The 22,381-nt window shown below is 42.3% G+C and overlaps 1 protein-coding gene across 1 annotated transcript; it reads left to right on the top strand.

Moving 5' to 3' along the window:
- The first annotated feature begins 18,431 nt into the window (after window positions 1-18,431).
- Window positions 18,432-21,820, top strand: LOC115629850 (CCAAT/enhancer-binding protein zeta). Its single transcript, XM_030526431.1, has 6 exons — window positions 18,432-18,832; window positions 18,886-19,000; window positions 19,065-19,418; window positions 19,477-20,616; window positions 20,675-21,457; window positions 21,534-21,820. Exons 1-6 carry the CDS (start codon window positions 18,509-18,511, stop codon window positions 21,776-21,778), a joined length of 2,961 nt encoding a protein of 986 aa, XP_030382291.1. The 5' UTR covers window positions 18,432-18,508; the 3' UTR covers window positions 21,779-21,820.
- Window positions 21,821-22,381: the final 561 nt, after the last annotated feature.

Below are 22,381 nucleotides of genomic sequence, written 5' to 3'. Positions count from 1 at the left end.
GAGACAGGCGGATGGAAGATACGTAGTTTCGCTTCCTTTCAAGGATCCGCAAAACATCGAATTGGGCCATTCGAGGTCGATCGCGTTGGCGCAGCTCTTGAGGAACGAGGCGCGTTTACAGCGGAATGCGTCATTGAAGGCGCAATATGACGCGGTCATTAATGAGTACCTGGATTTGGGCCACATGCACCAAGTCCCTCCGCCCACGAGCCGCTGCAATTATTATCTCCCTCACCACGCAGTCATCAAGCCAGACAGCAGCACGACCAAGCTCCGCGTGGTGTTTAATGCTTCCAGTCCCTCATCTAATGGGAAAAGTTTTAAACGATGTCCTACATCCTGGACCGGTCCTTCAGTCTGACCTGATCCTGCAGGTACTGAAGTGGCGGTTCTTTCGTTATGTGTTCAGTAGCGACATCACCAAAATGTATCGGCAAATACGAGTCGATCCTGAACACACTCCGTTTCAGAGAATCCTGTTTCGCAATCCAGACGGGGTTTTGTGCGATTACGAATTAGGCACAGTCACCTTTGGGGTAAACTGTGCGCCTTTCCTGGCCATCCGAGTCCTTCAGCAGCTCGCAGAAGACTCACAAGCGCAGTATCCATTAGCCAGCCAAATCGTGAAGGAGTTCATGTACGTGGACGATGTCCTGGCTGGAGCGCATTCAAGGCAGGACACGCTGGCGTCGATTGGGGAACTCCAAAAGGCTTTCGAAGCTGCCGGTTTTCCGCTACGGAAATGGACGGCGAACGAGAAGGGGCTCTTGCGGAGTCTCCCGGCAGAGCATCTGTTGCGGGCCGACTTTTTGGACCTGGAAGAAGCCAGCTTGACGAAAACACTGGGCATTCGCTGGAAGGCCACCACCGACGATTTCCTATTCGTTGTGAATGGCATGGAGAAGGAGGTCCTTTTTACGAAGCGCAAGGTCCTGTCGCAAATCTCAAAACTGTTCGATCCGGCAGGCTGGCTGGCCCCGTTCATCTTACAGTCAAAAATATTCATGCAGGAGGTTTGGTTAAGCGGAATAGGATGGGACGATCCGCTCCCCGCAGAACTCCTGCAACGGTGGTACGAGTTTCTACAGAGCTACCCAGAGCTTGACCAGATCCGGATTCCGAGATGGGTAGATTTCCGCCCTGAATGCCTCTTCCAGTACCATGGTTTCTGCGACGCGTCACAGCGGGCGTACGGAGCCGCACTCTACGTCCGAGTAGAGTTTCGCCAGGAAATCCGAGTCCACCTCCTTACAGCCAAAACGAGAGTGGCTCCAACCAAAACAGTGTCGCTGCCACGTCTAGAATTATGTGGCGCAGTCCTACTAGCTGATATGTGCGCTTCAATCCTGCCACACCTTCCGCTCAGTAGCCTTCCGATTCAGTGTTGGACTGATTCCACCATTGTGCTAGCCTGGTTGCGCAAGCCCGCGTGCAACTGGACCACCTTTGTGGCCAATCGAGTGGCTAAAATTGTCCAAGCCACAAACAAAGATGATTGGCTCCACGTTCGCTCTGAGCATAACCCCGCCGACCTCGCGAGCCGAGGAGTCTCTCCGCAGGACTTAAGAGACAGCGACTTGTGGTGGCATGGGCCGGCCTGGCTCGTGACCCCGAAAGAGAATTGGCCTGCTCAAGAGCAGACCCCACAGGAGACGGACATGGAACAACGCCGCGTCCAAACGCATGTCGCCACACTGGCTTCAGCTCCAGACTTCCTTGAGCGGTTCTCCGACTTTGGGAGAGCGCTCAGGGTCATGGCGTATATCCAGCGTTTTGTGCAGCGCTGCCAGAAGGCTCCCACTCCGTCGACCAAGGAGCTGACACACCAGGAGCTGGTCCGGACCCAGCGGATCTTGACGATTTGCGCCCAAAAGAAGGAGTATCCCCATGAATACGGCGCCTTGTCGAATCAGAAGAGGATATCCTCCAGCAGCTCCCTCCAAAACTTGAATCCGTTTATGGATGATCTAGGTGTCATCCGGGCATGCGGACGATTGTCTTCCTCCGACTCGCTCACCTACGACGAGCGACATCCAATCGTCCTGCCTTACAGCTGTGCCTATTCTCGGCTCCTAGTCCGTTTCGTCCATCGGCTATCCCTTCACAGCGGGAACCAGCTGACCGTCAGCCTCGTCCGAGCGAAGTTTTGGATCCCCAAACTGCGGAATTTGGTCAAAGCCACCATCAACTCATGCAAGGTCTGCGTCGTGTTTAAAAAGCGGCTGCAGACTCAGCTGATGGGCAGCCTTCCGGCTACACGTAGTACCTTTTCTCCTCCATTCACTCATACAGGCGTTGATTACGCGGGCCCGTTTGAAATTAAAAATTATACGGGCCGCGCCTGCCTCATCACGAAGGGCTACGTGTGTGTCTTCGTGTGTTTCAGCACGAAGGCTATCCACTTAGAAGCAACTTCCGACTTGACCACCGAGAAGTTTCTGGCGGCTTTCGCGCGCTTCGTCGCCCGGCGGCGGTGTCCCCAACAAATTCATTCTGACAATGGGACAACATTCGTTGGAGCAGCAAAAGCGTTGGAGCGCGATTTTCTGGAAGCAGCCCGGGCGCGGATAGTCGGATCCTACGGCCACCAAATAGTGTCATGGCGTTTTATCCCGCCAGGTGCACCCCATATGGGCGGTTTATGGGAAGCCGGCGTCAAAAGCTTCAAGGCGCTTTTTTACAAGGCCGCCTCCAACTTCAAGTACACATTTGAAGAGCTCTCCACGCTCCTGTGCAAAATTGAGGCGGTTCTTAATTCACGTCCAATCGCGCCCATGTCAGAAGATGCCACAGACGTCCAGGCGCTAACGCCAGGCCACTTTCTCACCGGCGGGCCTCTCCTCTCCATTGCTGAGCCGGAAATAACGCAGAGTGCGCCATCCATTATTAATCGGTGGCAGCGCCTTAAAGCGCTCAACCAGCAGCTGTGCCTCCGCTGGAAGGAGGAGTACCTGAAGGAATTGCAGAAGCGCCACAAATGGCAGCAGCCACAGGAGGACCTCAAACCGGGCGCCATGGTCATTGTCAAGGAGGACAATATCCCTGCAAATGAATGGCGCCTTGGTAGGATTCAAGCGGCGCACCCAGGTCCGGATGGCAAGGTCCGAGTGGTCGACGTCCGAACTGCGCGCGGCGTCATCCAACGACCCGTCGCCAAACTCGTCCTACTCCCTATGCTCTCCTAAATCCCACTAACACACTGCTTGCCACTTTCCTTCCTGTTTCTGACAAAGCACTCACAAGTTCTTTATTTCCATAGGATCTCAACATGCCCTCTCATCGCCTAGTCCGTTCCTCTGCCACTCGTCAGCCAAGGGGGCTGAACTCCTACCGGTGCAGGATGTGTCGTGGTGTGCACGCCCTAAAGAAGTGTCCGCGGTTCCTGAACCTGCCTCCCGTCAAACGTGCGCGTGCAGTAGGCATTAACCAGTACTGCTCGAACTGCCTCGCACACGAGCACGCGGGCAGCGTCTGTCGCAGTGGTGCCCGGTGCAAGATCTGTGGGGCCGCGCACCACACTTTGCTGCACGTTGGCTCGTCGCCGCGCCAACCTCCGAGCCGCAGCGCAGCACCTCCTCCAGCGTCACCATACACCAGCTCGCCGTCGCCTCCACGTGCTTTGGCTTACTCCAGCTCGCCGTCGCCTCCCCGCGCTTTGGCTTACCCCAGCTCGCCGTCGCCTCCATGCGCTTTGGCTTACTCCCGCTCGCCGTCGGCTCCACGCGCTTTGGCTCATCCCCGCACGCCATCACTGGATCGCGCCCCGCGTCGCGTTCAAGCGCAGGTCCCGCACCCAACCTTATGGGGCACCAGTGTCCTGCCCACCGCCACGGTTTTTATGACGAGCAGGAGTAAGCGATGGGAGGTGAAGGTTTTGCTCAACGCCTGCTCCCCGACCAGCACCATCTGCCGGTCACTCATACGAGCACTCGGCTGGACGTCATTCTCGTCGGACGGGACCGAGGTGTGCCGTGCCGAAATCGAATCCAGGGCATCCAGCTGGCGTCATGACGTAGCGCTAGCAGTCGTGACGGACCTTGCACATCGAACCCCCCAGCGGCGCATCACAGAGCCAGTGGATGGCCATTACGGCAATGTGCGCCTGGCGGACGAGCGCTGGCACACCCCAAGCACGGTATCCATCGTGTTCGGGGCAGAAATCTACCAAGAGATCCTCTTGCCGGGCGTTCTGCCGGCAAGCCACGGAGTCCCCGCAGCTTTCCAGACCCAGCTGGGCTGGGTCCTCGCTGGCGCGCTACCCTAGGAGGCACTAATTTGCATCCTGCAGGGGGGGGGAGGATGTTGACGTGGCAGCACTGCTAGTAGCCTGCATGGCAGGCTGGCAACGTTTGCTAGCAACATTCGCTAGCAACATCTGCTAGCACAGCGCGGCTGACGTCAGCGCCCTCTCTCTCCCACACGCTAGTTAAGGACCAGAGCGCTGTAACTAGGTTAAGTTAGTTACAAATTGTCTTTATATGAAGTGAATACATACGTGCAGAAGAGCACTTTGAAACCTGAAAATCCCGCCATTTTGTTCTTGTACTGGAGTTTGGACATTTTATCCCCGACGCCCCCCGACTTTTACACGCGTCCTTTAACTTAACTCGTCAGGACCGCAATCGTCCTGCCGATTCGCACTACCGCACGAGTGCGAATAAACATTGTGGTGACCCCGACGTGATTTGAACACGCAACCTTTTTTTTTGTAAACATTAAATACATTTTATTATTGTCTTTTGTCGTAGTCTTAAGATATAAAGAAATATTTAAATATTCTGTTGGATTAATTCAGTTTATTTAAATTAACGATGTTACTTATGTTTATTGCAAATAACAATCTTTTACAAAATCCGTTTAATTCAAATTTCACTCAGCGACTTCCTACTTTGGCTAGTCAATATCAATTGACCTCTTACTTCCCTGTTATTCGTTATTATCGATTACTTATTACTACTTCACTATTCAATCACTATTTGGTCACTACTTAATTATTGTTAGTGATTAGGGGTGTTCCTACTATCACCCATTCCTACAATTCGGCCATCCTTTTTATAGCCTGTACCCAAAGGGTGAAAGGCTATACTAGTTTTGTGCGCATGTATGTAACACACAGAAGGAGGCGTGGCAGACCCCACAAAGTATATATATTCTTGATCAGGATGAGAAGCCGAGTCGATATAGCCTTGTCCGTCCGTCCGTCTGTCCGTCTGTCCGTCTGTCTGTCCGTCTGTCCGTATGAACGCAAGGATCTCAGAAAGTATAAGAGCTAGAATAACCAAACTTGGTTTCCATATTCTCCTAAGACCGAGAAAGTACGAGTTTGAGTTTTTTTTCGATGCACCCCCCCACTCCCCCGCAATTCGTGTTTTTTCTTATAACTTCCGTAATTCTCGGAATTTTGAAATCAATTTTGGTAGGTACATCCAGTTAGTACTAATGTGCCCGTGTGCCAAATTTCATCATGATAGGTCAATTCTGAAGAAAGTTATAGCCATAAGTAAAATCGCTGCTCATGCGCTGCCTGCAGCTCAGTCGCCAGCGCTGCCCGCAGCTGTTGTTGTTGTTGCTGCTTTGGTTTAACTTTGTGCTGCATACATACACGCATATAAACACGCATAGGTACGTGATGTAAATGTATGCTGTTAAAACTAAACATAAACATATATTCTAATTTAATTTAATTAATTAATTCATTAATTTTTTTTAATAATTAATTTTTTTTTTAATTTTTTTTTTTTTAATTTTTCTTTTTTTGTGGAGAGTACAGGCTATTTTACTGTCGGGCTTGCTCGACTGTAGCGTTCTATCTTGTTTTTTTAAGCTTTTTATAGCCTGTACCCAAAGGGTGAAAGGCTATACTAGTTTTGTGCGCATGTATGTAACACACAGAAGGAGGCGTGGCAGACCCCACAAAGTATATATATTCTTGATCAGGATGAGAAGCCGAGTCGATATAGCGTTGTCCGTCCGTCCGTCTGTCCGTCTGTCTGTCCGTATGAACGCAAGGATCTCAGAAAGTATAAGAGCTAGAATAACCAAACTTGGTTTCCATATTCTCCTAAGACCGAGAAAGTACGAGTTTGAGTTTTTTTTCGATGCATCCCCCCCACTCCCCCGCAATTCGTGTTTTTTCTTATAACTTCCGTAATTCTCGGAATTTTGAAATCAATTTTGGTAGGTACATCCAGTTAGTACTAATGTGTCCGTGTACTAAATTTCATCATGATAGGTCAATTCTGAATAAAGTTATAGCCATAAGTAAAATCGCTGCTCCTGCGCTGCCTGCTGCTCTGTCGGCAACGCTGCCCGCAGCTGTTGTTGTTGTTGCTGCTTTGGTTCAACTTTGTGCTGCATACATACACGCATATAAACACGCATAGGAACGTGATGTAAATGTATGCTGTTAAAACTGAACATAAACATGTATTCTAATTTAATTTAATTAATTAATTCATTCATTCATTTTTTTTAATAATTTAATTTTTTTTTAAAATTTTTTTTTTTATTTTAATTTTTCTTTTTTGTGGAGAGTACAGGCTATTTTACTGTCCGGCTTGCTCGACTGTAGCGTTCTATCTTGTTTTATTTATCGGATCTTCTCTCTAGGAGACTTACGATATGTAGAAAAATGTTTTTCGCGAAAACCAAATTGGTGCAATGGGATTGCACTGTTGGTGTGTAGGTGCTGTTTGATGCGATTCAGGATCAGTTTTTCGAATATCTTGGATAGACACGGCAGGAGACTGATAAGTCTATATCAGCGGTGGGCACGAAATTTTAGTTTGGGAGTCCTACAACAACATCTACAACAACAAGTAAAAAAGCTAAAGTCGGGTGTCCCGACTTTGAAATACTCTGTACATATGTTTACAATAATTATAGAAAATAAAAAAAATTAAGAAAATAAAAAAAAATTCAATGATCGATTTTACCTTTCTCGGTATTCGAACTCACGTAAAGGGTGTATAATTGCACATTTACATAGCAATTGCGTCTGTGTGAGTGTATGTATGCCTATGCGCATCTATTCGTGTCTGTGTAAGCATTTTCGCAGTCAACCAAACAGCAACATCAACAACAGCCGCGGGCAGCGCTTGAGCAGCGCTGCAGCAGCAAATATATTTATGGCTATAACTTCTTGGTAAATCGGTCTATCATAGTGAAACTTGGCATACGGACACATAATTACTAACTGGGGGTATTTGCAAAATTTTAGTTCGAAATTCCAAGAATTACGGGAGTTAGAGAAAATCGCATTTGCGGGGGAGAGGGAGGAAAATTCCAAAATATACATTTTCTGCGTATTCACACAAGGCACTAAAATGGACTAAAATGTGGTGTGCCTAGGTCTTATAGTCTCCGAGATATAGGCGATTATACGAATGGAAAATCGGGAAAACCCCCATAGGGGGGAAGTGGGGGGGAAAATCAAAAAAATAAAACAAACTCGTATAGAATACACACATAACGCATCTTCGTGCAAAATTTGGTGTCTCTATCTCTTATAGTCTCTGAGATCCAGGTGTTCATACGGACGGACAGACAGACAGACAGACAGGGCTAGATCGTCTCGTCTTGTCACGCTGATCAAGAATATATATACTTTGTGGGGTCTGCCACGCCTCCTTCTGCCTGTTACATTTTTCAGCTCCCGCAAACCTAATATACTCTTGTACATTTCATGTACAGAGTATAAAAATGTTGATCACATTTATGAACATTCATTTAATAATTTTTTTGAAGTCTATTTCCTCTTCACTTAAAGCAATTCGTAATAAACCTGATAAATTTATGTCACTTAATTTATTCCTATAAACATTTTTAATATATTTAATGTTTGAAAATGCAGCTTCGCACACATAAGTGCTGGCAAAAAAATACCGCGTCTCAATTTCGGAATTATTAATTTCATTAGCCATTGTTCAGTTTTAAATCAAATACAAGAGAGAACGCTACAGTCGAGCAAGCCCGACAGTGTAATACCCTGTACCCAGGTAAACTTCCGTCACTGAGTTATATGCGCCCATAGCAGCAGCAAAAAGCGGAAGAAGAAGAGCGAACTTGTTGCTGCAGTTTGGGGAGGTTGTACTGGCGAGAATTTGTTTGGCTAATAACTTTTCTTAGAATTGACCGAATTGAATAAAATTTTGAACAACAGACAATTATATATAAATTATGTGTGCAAAGTTTGGTTTAGGTAGCATTTGAAATGTGGACGCTATTGACGAAATTCTGTAGCGGGGGAAGGGGGGGAAAATTCCAAAAAAAAAAATAAACTCGTCCTTTCTCGGACCTAGGAGAATCTGGATGCCAACTTTGGTTATTCTAGCTTTTATAGTTTCTGAGATCCTCGCGTTCATCCAGACGGACGGACAGACGGACAGACGGACAGACGGACGGACGGACGGACATGTCTAGATCGATTTCTCTCGTCATGCTGATTCAGAATATATATACTTTATGGGGTCGGAGATGCTTCCTTCTGCATGTTACATACTTTGCACAAACCTAATATACCCTTTTTACCCTACGGGTACAGGGTATAATAAGTAAAATTATAAGTAAATAACTTGACGAAAATCATAAAAGTTTTACTGAAACACTATCATTTGTAATTTGTCAATACACTTTGAAAGTCAGTGCATAAGTGACCGTCAGAGGGTATTGCAAATCGATCATCAGTACACACACTGTGTGTATTTTGTTATTGCATCGATCTACTTGTGCGTCTGGCTGGCGACAACACTGCACGTATTTTGTTTTTGTAAACTCTGTCGCGATAGGTTTGTAAGTGGCCCGGCGCTTTTTTTTGCTTTGAAACTTGGTCCTTAATGACACTTGTAACTTCTCCAAGTTGAAATACGATAGGCGTGGTAGCTTCAAGATAATTGGTTGGTGGGAGCACAAAGCTATTTGTTGCTGGATGTGGTTTGAAGACTTTTTCTAAATGGGCGGCAAATACATTTGCCTTCTCTTCGTTGCTGCGAGCCCACTTTCCTCTTTGTGTACGTAATGGTGATTCATTTTTGATTGGTGAACATACGCCTGATTTAGCTTTCCATAATGGGAATCGTTTGCTGTTTGGGGGGAGTTGCTCCATATAATCCATTTGAGCTCGTTGTTTTTCATCTTCTAGGGCTTTGCGTAGTAGATGGTTGGCTATTTTTAACCGCTCCTTCGATTCAGGTGATCTGTGGGCTTGCCACTCCCGCCGAAGTTTTCTCTTATTACGAAGCAGCTCTTCAACGTGCCTGGGGACACGGCTGCATTTCTGAAGTTTATTAGCTGTAGTTATTGGAGTCAAATGTTTTGCCGCCAGTGACATTACAGACACTAATGCTTCAACTGAGGTATCTATGTCATTTTTTATACCCTGTACCCAAAGGGTGAAAGGGTATACTAGTTTTATACGAATGTATGTAACAGGCAGAAAGAGGCGTGGCAGACTCCACAAAGTATATATATTTTTGATCAGGATGACAAGACGAGTCGATATAGCCATGTCCGTCTGTCTGTCTGTCCGTCTGCCCGCCTGTCTATATGAGCGCAAGAATCTCAGTAAGTACAAGAGCTAGGATAACCAAAATTGGTATCAAGGTTCCTATAAGCCCTAGGCAGATCGAGTTTGTTTATTTTTTCTGATCCACCCCCCCATTCCCCCCCCCCCTATTAACGATTTTCTACAACTCCCGTAATTCTTGGAATTTTGAACTAAAATTTGGTAGTCACATTAGGTTAGTGATTATATATCCGTATACCAAGTTTCATTATGATAGAATGATCGGAAAGTTATAGCCATATAACCAGGCCCAATGCACACATACATACATATGTACAAGTACACAAACACGCATAATCTGAGCCTGTGGCACTCTTCTTGTAACAGCAAAATCTATCAAGTCGGGTTGCTTCTTTTGATCTGTCGGCCAATATGTAGGCCAGCCTGGAGAAATAAAATCAAGCTTGTTTCTTGGTGTTATTATGGCGTTATATAGTTGTCTTCCTCTCGGGGTGATGAGTCGGGGATAAGTTGTAGCAGCGGATAGTGTCTGATGCGATGCTTTATAAGAATGCCAGTACCTCCATGAGCCTTACCATCGGGGTGGTTTGTCGCATAGAAGTTGAAGCCATTGAGATGAAAATAATTTTTGTTCGTTAGGTGAGTCTCTGATATGAGCATGACGTCAATGTCATGATGATCGAGGAATTGCAAGAGCTCGCATTTGTGCTGTGAAATGCCATTTGCATTCCAGAAACATATTTTTAGAGATACCATTTAATTAGATTTCTGTTTGATAAGTAATTCCAGGAGGAGATTTTGATTGCGCATAATTTCCTGCATCGTTTGTTGTATTGCTACCATTGTATTGGTGAGAGTTGCCAGAATTGATTCAATTCCACTAGGCAATTGGGATGGATTCGCATTGGGCTGCTGAGCAGTCATTTCTGGCCTCTGTTGCGGTACCTGATGGTGCATTGTTCCTGCAGTGGTTTGTTGAAGTTTCGGTTTAGAGACTGAGGCATACGACTCGTTAGTGTTAACGCCTGAGCAAAAGATACTCCTGGAATCGTAGTTGGTGATATATACGGCAAGTTTTGTCGGATGACAGGGTTTCGAGCTGCGGTTTTTTGTTGGCTTATGCGACTTTTTAACTCTTTGTACACAGGGCAACCTCTGTAGTTGGCAGTATGGTTTCCCCCACAATTGCTACATTTCTTTGCAGATGGGTCCTCCTTATTTACGGGGCAGGGCTCAGAGGGGTGTACATCGCCGCAGGCAACGCAGACTGCACGTAGGGTACAATAGGTTTTTGTATGCCCATATTCCTGGCAGTTTGTGCATTGGACAGGTCCATTTCGCGTATGCGGTTCCTCAACTGTAATTCTACGGTGCAGTAGATATTGCAGCTTATAAATTTGGTGAACTTCGTTTTCACCTTTAGGCATGGAGTCAGGTGTCAATTCTACCTTGAACATTGGTTGGGGAATTTTATTTTTGTTTATTATGTTCATGGCCATTCTGACTTCAAAGCCCTTATCTTTTAGTGCATCTTTTATCTCTTCGACTGGAACGGTTGGCTCTATTCCTTTGATGACCACTTGTAGTCCCTTGCTACTTTTAAGTTGGTACGTGTAGTAACTCATTTTTTCGTCGTTGAGGTATTTGGCCGTCGTTGACTTGTATTTTAATTTCAATGATGTTACCTCTTCTTATCGACGTAACATAGAATTTCTTTTCGCCAATTTTATTACTGAGTTTTTTAACCAAATCTGTACAATTTGCTTGACGCACATAAATAGGTGGCGGCTTTAGTTGCTTGGCCTTTGGTGTTTCAACGCTATTTTCTTCGGCTTCGCTGAGAATCGCGAATCTATTGTTTTTATACTCTGTACATGAAATGTACAGAAGTATATTAGGTTTGCGGGAGCTGAAAAATGTAACAGGCAGAAGGAGGCGTGGCAGACCCCACAAAGTATATATATTCTTGATCAGCATGACGAGACGAGTCGATCTAGCCCTGTCTGTCCGTCTGTCCGTCTGTCAGTCTGTCCGTCTGTCCGTCCGTATGAACACCTGGATCTCAGAGACTATAAGAGATAGAGACACCAAATTTTGCACAAAGATGCGTTATGTGTGTATTCTATACGAGTTTGTTTTATTTTTTTGATTTTCCCCCCCACTTCCCCCCTATGGGGGTTTTCCCGATTTTCCATTCGTATAATCGCCTATATCTCGGAGACTATAAGACCTAGGCACACCAAATTTCAGTCCAAGATTCCCTGTGTGAATACACAGAAAATGTATATTTTGGAATTTCCCTCCCTCCCCCCTCTCCCACGCAAATCGTAACTCCCGTAATTCTTGGAATTTCGAACTAAAATTTTACAAATACCCCCAGTTAGTAATTATGTGTCCGTATGCCAAGTTTCACTATGATAGACCGATTTAACAAGAAGTTATAGCCATAAATATATTTGCTGCTGCAGCGGCGCTCAAGCGCTGCTCAAGCGCTGCCCGCGGCTGTTGTTGATGTTTCAGTTTGGTGGATTGCGAAAATGCTTACACAGACACGAATAGATGCGCATAGGCATACATACACTCACACAGACGCAATTGCTATGTAAATGTGCAATTATAAACCCTTTACGTGAGTTCGAATACCGAGAGAGGTAAAATCGATCAAATTTTTTTTTTATTTTCTTAATTTTTTTTATTTTCTATAATTATTGTAAACATATGTACAGAGTATTTCAAAGTCGGGACACCCGACTTTAGCTTTTTTACTTGTTCAGCGCTTCATTTGGCACAGTGTTTTCCGATGTTTATACTCTGTACATGAAATGTACAAGAGTATATTAGGTTTGCGGGAGCTGAAAAATGTAACAGGCAGAAGGAGGCGTGGCAGACCCCACAAAGTATATATATTCTTGATCAGCATGACGAGACGAGTCGATCTAGCCCTGTCTGTCTGTCTGTCCGTCTGTCCGTCCGTATGAACACCTGGATCTCAGAGACTATAAGAGATAGAGACACCAAATTTTGCACAAAGATGCGTTATGTGTGTATTCTATACGAGTTTGTTTTATTTTTTTGATTTTCCCCCCCACTTCCCCCCTATGGGGGTTTTCCCGATTTTCCATTCGTATAATCGCCTATATCTCGGAGACTATAAGACCTAGGAACACCAAATTTTAGTCCCAGATGCCTTATGTGAATACGCAGAAAATGTATATTTTGGAATTCCCCTCCCTCCCCCCTCTACCCCACAAATCGTAACTCCCGTAATTCTTGGAATTTCGAACTAAAATTTTGGAAATACCCCCAGTTGGTTATTATGTGTCCGTATGCCAAATTTCATTATGATAGACCGATTTAACAAGAAGTTATAGCCATAAATATATTTGCTGATGCAGCGCTGCTGCAGCGCTGCTCAAGCGCTGCCCGCGGCTGTTGTTGATGTTGCTGTTTGGTTGACTGCGAAAATGCTTACACAGACACGAATTGATGCGCATAGGCATACATACACTCACACAGACGCAATTGCTATGTAAATGTGCAATTATACACCCTTTACGTGAGTTCGAATACCGAGAGAGGTAAAATCGATCAAATTTTTTTTTTTATTTTCTTAATTTTTTTATTTTATATAATTATTGTAAACATATGTACAGAGTATTTCAAAGTCGGGACACCCGACTTTAGCTTTTTTACTTGTTTTAGTTGATTGTGGGCTTAACTTTCTTTTAATTTGGACATAGCGATCGAGCCCGGTCTGTATTAGCGTTCTGCTTGCGCTCTTTGTACTTTTCGGCTTAGAGAGGGGGAGCTGGTCGGACTGAGTTGACAATACCGGGCGCTGGGAGACTGCCGTTGTTGTTGTTGTAGTTGTCGTTGTTACAGTCGAAGACACAGTTGTAAGCGAAGGCAATGACTGACTGAGCATATTATAGCGGGCGAGAGAGAGCGTGCTCTCTCCGTGTCATTTTGTAGTGATGCAGTTGTTTCAGGTGCCGTTACCTCTGGTGAGCGTATGGTGAAGTATGCGTTGTTGGTACGAACAGCCGAAAGTCGACGGTCGTCTTGTTGTTGTTGCTGCTGAGCACGAGTTTTGCTCATTTTTTCTTTGGTAAACAAGCTTGTGCTCTTACTCAACAGCATTGCTTTATTTTAAGCAATATTCCACCCTTTAACAGATAATTTATATGTGTAACACGAGCACAGGTGCTCATGCGTACCCTAAGCGTCTTTTCGCGAATTAAATTGGTGTTAATTGCACTTTAAATTTGTTACACGGCGGAGCGATAAAAGAACACGTCCGACGTCGTTCAACATTCGAATTAGAAATTAGAAGTTGATTGGTGAAAAAATGCGGATTTGTCAAACAAACTTTGGAGCTAACTTGGAGCTCGAATGTCAAAAATGCTCGAAGTGCTCACTACTTGAGCTCAAATTTTATTTATGGCTATAAGTTCTTGTTAAATCATTCTATCATGATGATGGCATACGGACACATAATAACTAACTGGGGGTGTTTGCAAAATTTTAGTTCGAAATTCCAAGAATTACGGGAGTTAGAGAAAATCGCGATTTTCATGGGAGAGGGGGGAGGGAGGGAAATTCTAAAATATACATTTTCTACGTATTCACATAAGGCATCTGGGACTAAAATTTGGTGTTCCTAGGTCTTATAGTCTCCGAGATATAGGCGATTATACGAATGGAAAATCGGGAAAACCCCCATAGGGGGAAAGTGGCGGGGAAAATCAAAAAAATAAAACAATCTCGTATAGAATACACACATAAGGCATCTTTGTGCAAAATTTGGTGTCTCTATCTCTTAAAGTCTCTGAGATCCAGGTGTTCATACGGACGGACAGACAGACAGGGCAAGATCGACTCGTCTTGTCATGCTGATCAAGAATATATATACTTTGTGGGGTCTGCCACGCCTCCTTCTGTGTGTTCCATGTACACTCTCACAAAACTAATATACCCTTGTACCCTTTGGGTACTGGCGAGAATTTGTTTCGCTAATAACTTTTCTTAGAATTGACCGAATTTGATCAAATTTTAAACAACAGTAGATAATTATATAGAAATTATGTGTGCATTATAAAGTATATATATTCTGAATCAGCATGACGAAATAAATCGATCTAGACATGTCCGTCCGTCCATCTATCTGTCCGTCTGGATGAACGCAAGAATCTCAGAAACTATAAAAGCTGGAATAACCAAAATTGGTATCCAGATTCTCCTAGGTCCGAGAAAGGACGAGTTTATTTTATTTTTTTTTAATTTTCCCCCCCTTCCCCCGCTACAGAATTTCGTCAATACCTACCTTTACCAAACTTTGCACACATAATTTATACTAATAATCTACTTTTGCTTCAAATTTAATCTAAATCGGTTAATTCTAAGAAAAGTTATTAGCGAAAGATTTTCACTCCGGTACTACGCCTACAAGCTGCAGCTTCAAGTTCGCCTCTTCTTCTTCCTTTTGCTTCTGCTAGAGGCGCATATACCTCAGTGTCGGTAGTTTACCTGAGTACAGGGTATTTCACTGTCGGGTTTGCTCGACTGTAGCGTTCTCTCTTTAGTTTTTGCCACGCATGGAGAGCCACCATATAAAAACAAAATGTTAGTTAGGATTATAAACGCAACCTAATGAATTTCCATTTTATTTTAATACTTCCGTACTGTGTTCTCTATTTACTTTTGCCATTTGAATAAACCTTTTTATGTTTTTGAAAGTAATAAATTTGAACATTAAAAAAATTTGGTATGCATTTTTCGAAGTCTAGGAACCCCTTATTTTGTATGGAAATACATGGCTCGTTTAACACGAGTTCGCTTAACACGATGTTTTCAAGGAACGTAACGCTCGCGTTAAGCGATGGCTAGGTGGACATACGTAGAAAGCGGGGAAAATATCGCATTGAATATCATATCGGATTTTACTTAAATATTGTATCCTAATATCGATATTTCCACATCGATACCCATCCCTAAGGCAGTCTGACTGCTGTGATTAATTAATGAACAATAACTTATCGTTTTTGTGTCCAATAGAGGATGATAAATATTAAGATTTTGGAGTAGGGTTGTAAATAAAGTACAAAACATCGATGTTTCACACAATCGATCTATCGTCAAGTGCCATCGATTGTACTTCGATACATGGGACAAAACATCGATGCATCGATTTTTTTCATTCTCATACAAATTTTAAAGGCCACAGTTGTTAAGAAAAGTATTTTCAATACTACTGCATAACAAAACACAAGTAATACAATAAAAAATGAATATTTATTCATGTAATTATTATTGATATTATTTAGTTAATTATTAAATATTGCTTTGAAGTTATTCTGCAATGAAACAATTTACCTACATAATTTGGTATACATACATACACTGCGCGACAACCGATTAGCACACTCTCTAACCTTGCAGTGCAAATGCGAAAAACTCAGTACTCTGAATATGTATCATGCTCAATAGTTTTTTCTTTCATTCTTCATTATTTACACTCTTGGGAAAAGAACTGTTATGCTCTGGAAGTGTACCGTTAGTTTGCTATGCTGTTTTCTTTGAAGTGACAGAAAAAATGCATGGTTTTTTCTGTGACAGCCGATTAGCACACTTACGCTTCAGTGTTAATTTTTGCGAGTGCGTTGTCGTATTTGGCTTATTCAAGTTATTGTTCTATAAATTTAACCAATTTTCAATTAAATTGAGTTAATATGGGGAAAGCTAAAGCGTTGAATGATACCGAAAAGGCAAAAATAAAGACATATAAAGAGTGTGGCCACTCGATTCTAAAAATTTCAAAAATAATGAAGCGCAGCCGTAAAGTTATTTCCTCATTTTTAAGTAATGAGTATGCCTATGGGAAAAATATGAAAGGTCGTCCCTCTTCTGTGATAACAGCAGCTGACAAGCGAATTATATTTAGGCTCGCGTCCAATTCACACGACTCAGCCGCCAAAATTAAAGAAAAAACAGCTGTTAAGGCGTGTGCTCGTCCGAGCAAAGAGTAATTTCAAATGCAGAACACTTAAAGCTCCTGAAAATAAAAAAAAAACCCCCTCTAAACCAGATCCGAAAGGCGCAACGACTCGATTTCTGCCGATCGAATATGACCTGGACCAAGGAATGGGAGCGTGTTGTCTTTTCAGATGAAAAAAAATTTAATTTGGAGGGTCCAGATGGCTATGCTTACTACTTTCATGCTCTAAGAAAGGAAGAGCATACTTTAGATCGACTGCACAGCCGTGCCGGTGGTGTGATGGTATGGGGAGCAGTTACGTACTATGGGACCATAAAACTCCAATTTCTTACAAGTCGTATGCCACATCATACACAGAAGTATTGAAAGCAGCTTTTCCTGCAATAACTGATATATTTGGGTCCTTGGAATGGAAGTTCCAGCAGGATAACGCACCTATCCACACTGCAAGAGTCGTAAAGACTTGGATTGAGCGTCAAAACGTGCCTTTACTGACCTGGCCGCCATACTCGCCCGACCTGAACATTATAGAAAATGTTTGGGGATGGTTAGCACGCAAAGTATACGAGTCTTGAAAGCAATACTCAACTGAGTTGGAACTAATTCAAGGAATAAAAAGTGCGTGGGAGACCATTTCACTAAATTATATAAAAAAGTTATATGACTCCTTACCCAACAGGATGTATGAGGTCATAGTTAACCGTGGCGGCTCAACCCATTATTAATCCTTCTTAAATAAGTTAAGAAAATGCAGAATTTCACATTAAAATTTGATTTGGGGGTCTAAAGTCTCCTTCTTTTTATGTTATTCGATATTTACATGAAGGTGTGCTAATCAAATGTCGCAAAAATAAAAGTGAATTTTTCGTATTAAATTTGTAAAAATTCCATTAAAATATAATTTATAAAGCTAATACAATAACTATTACATTTTCTAGTGTATAATTTAATGAACTTTTATTAGCTAAAAAGTTTATTTTAAAAACTTTAAAGGATAAGCTGATATTAAGCTTTAAAAACAAGAAGCATAGAGTGTGCTAATCGGTTGTCGCGGAGTGTACATATATCGCAATATGCGCAATATTTAATTGGTGGGATACACAAATATCTTTGCGAACACACATAAGTGGGTAAAATGCCGGTGTATGCACTCGTATATTAACACAAATATTTAAGGTTTACAGTTATCAAATTTTTGTAATTAATTAAAGCTTTTACTTACTTTAGCATTATTTACATTTATTATTTTATACTTTTTTGGTAATGATGTCAAATTGATTTTTAAATTAGACTGTTGCTTCTTCCAATAAATTCCGTTTTATTTTGAATTCCATATATAAATAGAGATGTTACGATTTCGATGTTTTTGTCTAAGTATCGATGATCGTCGATATATTGCGTTCAAAAAAAACACCGGAAAAAATCGAGTACTTACTATCAAAACATCGACTATATATCATAAAATATCATTTCATTTTTCATGTAAAACATTGTAAATATTGTATGTACATAGATGTAAGTGCGTCCTATAGATGCTTACTATAGACAACTTTTGTATTCCCAAACTTTCAACTAGCTTAAGCTGCCATATTGGTAGTAGAAAACTAGTTTAATAAATTTTATGTATGTAAATAGAAAAGAACAAAAAAACAAAAACGATGTCAAAACCAAATCGATGTTTTTTTTTACAACTAAAATCGGTCGCTGTGTCGGTGCTGTCTGATTTTCAATCTGCTTGTTGTTGTTAAACTTGGTTTTCGATCCATGTAATTCCGACAAAAATATTCGTGCCAAGAAAGTAACAAGTCAATCACAGTGGACTGTGATTTTAAGCACATTTTAACAATATTTCATAAATGTGATTTGTTCACTTTTAGTATTAGTGACAAATCACAGGCATAATTCTTAACGCTCAACTCTAGCGCCCACGTGTAGGGCAATTGAATTGAAACCTAAGGTATTTTTGCGATTCAATTTCTAAAGGTGCGCAAATGAGTACGCCATTGAATAACAAAAAAATTGTGTTCAGTGATGACGGAACGCCTTTGGAAAACAAGGCCATGACAGAAAAGCTTTCAAAATCCAGGAATCCAGTACTGGTAAATGTAGGGACATCAACGAAACACAAGCTATTAGTGGATAGCAATGGTGAGGCTAAAAAGCCAAAGCGCATTAAATTTGACAACGATGAAGCTGAAAAAAATATAGACGACACATCTGTCTCTGAGGATAGTGACGAAAACAATGATGACCCGGACAGGCGCTTTCAGTATCAATCGGGTGCAGAAGAAGTTCATAAAAAGTGGTATCATTTGGTAAATATATTGTTATACGGCGAGATTTTTGTCCTAACTCTACAAATATTTAGTATCCTCAATTCACATGCTATGATGAAGTGCTAGACCTAAAAGAAAACGAGCAACTGGATATATTCAATACGTGCAAAAGCGCTTTCGAAGCAGAGAAGCCAACATATAACAAACGTATGCATTAACTTATGACAATGAACTCGTATATAAGTTGTAACATACGGATTCTCTTTTATAGGCAATCCTTCAGACGCACGCTGGTTACAAACTGCTTTGCACAAAGGCACAGCAAAAGATCGCGCCAACGCTGGAGCACTTCTTGTTACTAGCAATCCTCTGGGCAACATTGAAGCTCTTAATATACTGATCGAATTTTGCAAATTGTCTAATAAATCTTGTAATGATGTGATCGGAATTCTTACCGATCTATGGCAAGAAGTGCTGCTGCCGCCAGATCGGAAGCTTTTATCTCTAAACAGTCGAGGAGCTGACTGGAAGCAGCTACGAAAGAATTGCAATATTAAGAAGGATCACCAACGATGCATATGTGCCTACTGGTATTTTGAAAATGAGTTAAAGGATCTTTACTTTGGTAAGCCAAAACTAAAAATATTTGCAAACATTTCGATTTAAATATTAAATATTTGAAGAGTTCCTGAAAATTCTTATGCAAGGTCTACAGACAGGGCAAGAACATAATAAAAATGCTTCAATAGTTGCCGCTGCGCGTTTACTCTCCTACGCTCCGGAAAAAGAACAAATGTTGCTTACAATGCTCATAAATAAGCTAGGTGACCCAACAGCAAAGATTGCTTCAAAAGCATTGCACCACCTCAGTGAGGTAGCTCAACGACATCCCAACATGAGCACCGTTATTGTAGCGGAGACGGAAAAGTTGATTTTTCGAAACAATATCTCTGAACGTGCACAGCATTTTGCATTGTGTTTTCTGTCCAGCATTGCGCCGTCTGGTCGGGCCGAAGTGTGCACCAAATTGGTCAATATTTGTTTTTCACTCTTCAAAGTGCTGGTGCAAAGGGGTGCCGTGAACAATCGCACCATGCAGGCCATATTACGTTGCTTAAAAAACGCCATCTTTGAAGCAAAACCTGCTAATGGCAAGACTGAACTGCTCAACAAAGAGATGCAAGATACCATTTACCGTTTGGTTCATTTAGCTGATATACGTGTCTCTGTACAAACATTGGGACTACTACTCCAACTTATCACTGTAAAGACAGAAAAAACTGATCGCTTTTATAATGCGCTCTATGTAAAGTTGTTGGACTTGAATTTGATTAATATTGGCTCTAAAACGGCGGCACAATTACTGCATATTGTACATCGTGCTATCCACATCGATAAGCATATGCCTCGTGCTCAGGCCTTTATCAAACGATTGTTGCAGTTGGCGCTCTATTTACCATCCCACATCGCCGCTGGTTGCATGATTGTATTGCATAAGGTGTTGCGCATGCGCCGTGAACTGATTGATGACAGTGGACAGACCAAGGAAACGGCGAATAATGCTATACCAACTGAAAACGTTGTAACTGATAGTGAGGATAAATATGCAGAAAATGTATTGCCAAGCAGCCCCTGGCATCACACTAATATAAAAGCCGTCGCTAACGATAAAGAAGTACGTGTTATTGGCACGCGCCAATACGATCCCTACCACCGCGTGCCAGCTTTTGCAGGAGCTGCATATGCCCTGCGCAACGAGCTACAGTTGCTGCGTCAACACTATCATCCCACTGTGCAAGTTTTTGCTGAGCAGATTCTTTTACGTAAGTTAAAACTTTTTTTTATAAAAAAAAAACCCCCTAATAAATTTTAACTTTTAAGAAAAACGCATTGATTATTATGGCGATCCACTGCGTGATTTCGGACTGCCCTATTTTCTTGAGCGGTTCGCCTTTAAGAATCCCAAAAGGCTTAATAATCCGCATCCGGAAAGTTCCACCATCGCCCACAAACGATATATGGCATATGGTACACGTGGAAAGCCAGTTAAGTCGTTGACAAGCATCAATTGTACGGAGGATGAAATGTATATATTTAATTTCTTGGAGCATAAACGCAAACGTGCTGCAATGAGCTTGTCGAATGAACAAGAATTTAAAGCGGAGGCCGATTACGAGGGTGACTCTGAGTTAAAATATGGCGAAGTAGATGATGATGAATTTGAAGTCTATTTGGATAGCTATTTCGGTAAAAAATTTAAGGTTGCCAATGCAACAGAGAGCAGCGGGGACGACGAATTAAACTATCTCCAAGAATTGGGAGGCGAAATACAACATAAAAAACTTCAAAATGAAAACAAAAATAAAAAACATGCAGCCGTCTGCTCCGACGACGATGAAGACATAGATGACTGGAACGACAATGGTGATGGTGAACTAGACATAGATGGAAGTGTCTTTTCTGACAATGAAAACGGTTCTATTAATTTGGACGAGCTTGATGATGAGTCCGTTGATAAAGATAGTGATACAACCGATACACCAGAAACCGATGACAGCGATGACGACATAAACGTCAAACCTTCAAAGGCAAAGAAATCGCTTCAGAGTCAACAGTCAGGTTATGATAAGCGCAGCTTTGCCAAAAAACTCAAAACCAGCACTAGTGCGTATACAGTTCTGTAAAAAGATATTGTTTTATTTTTTTCATAATTTTTTTTACATTTTTTTTTTTTACTCAGACATGCTATCCCTGTTTGCTGCTGCTGATGACTTCTCTAATCTGCTGGAGGAAACTGGCAAAACAAGAGGCCAAGGTACTGTAAATGCTGTATTCAATATGGACAAATCATCAGATAAGCAAATTAATTGGGAGGAAAAGCGACGCTCAACCGGCAACCACGCAAGTAAAAAAATTTCTACCAAATCAGGGGGTCGCAAAAAGATTCAATTTGGAAAGAAACGTAAGCACTCAAAAAGCAGTTAATGTAACAATAAATAAAATGTAATAAATAAATTTTAAAAGAGATGTGTTCCGACTTTGAAATACTCTATGTGTAGAATATTAATGGAAATTATGAACAAGTCGAGCAAGCCCGACAGTAAAATACCCTGTACTCTCCACAAAAAAGGAAAATTTAAAAAAAAATGATGTACAATTTCAATAGTGCATAAGCCAGTGCGTTCGTTGTATATAAGTACAAAGGCTATTTATGTACATCTTTGTTTGGACCGTCGCCACAAGGGACCATTTATACATTGCCTACCGGCAAATTTGCTTGATCTGAGCGATCACTTTTAGTATATTCTCTCTTACAAATTGAATGGATACCGTTTCTATTCCAATTTTGCAGAAAGAAGCGGTGTTAAATTTTGCAATGTGTTGTCAAAATACTTTTGTCCACCGTTTTGACACCGTTACTTTGTGGGGTCTGCCACACCTCCTTCTTCCTGTTACATTTTCAGCTCGCGCAAACCTAATATACTTTACATTTCATGTACGGAGTATAAAAACCAAACTCCACACGCGCATCCGCTGTCTCAACAAGCAATGCTCTTGGATTGCCAAAATATGCTAACCTAGCGTCTA

This window comes from Scaptodrosophila lebanonensis, unplaced genomic scaffold (genome assembly GCF_003285725.1).
Source record: "Scaptodrosophila lebanonensis strain 11010-0011.00,11010-0021.00 unplaced genomic scaffold, SlebRS2 tig00000168-arrow-arrow-pilon, whole genome shotgun sequence".
Classification (NCBI taxonomy): domain Eukaryota; kingdom Metazoa; phylum Arthropoda; class Insecta; order Diptera; family Drosophilidae; genus Scaptodrosophila; species Scaptodrosophila lebanonensis.
Note: the sequence above shows the minus strand (reverse complement) of the source record. Positions and strands in the feature narration are given on the sequence as shown.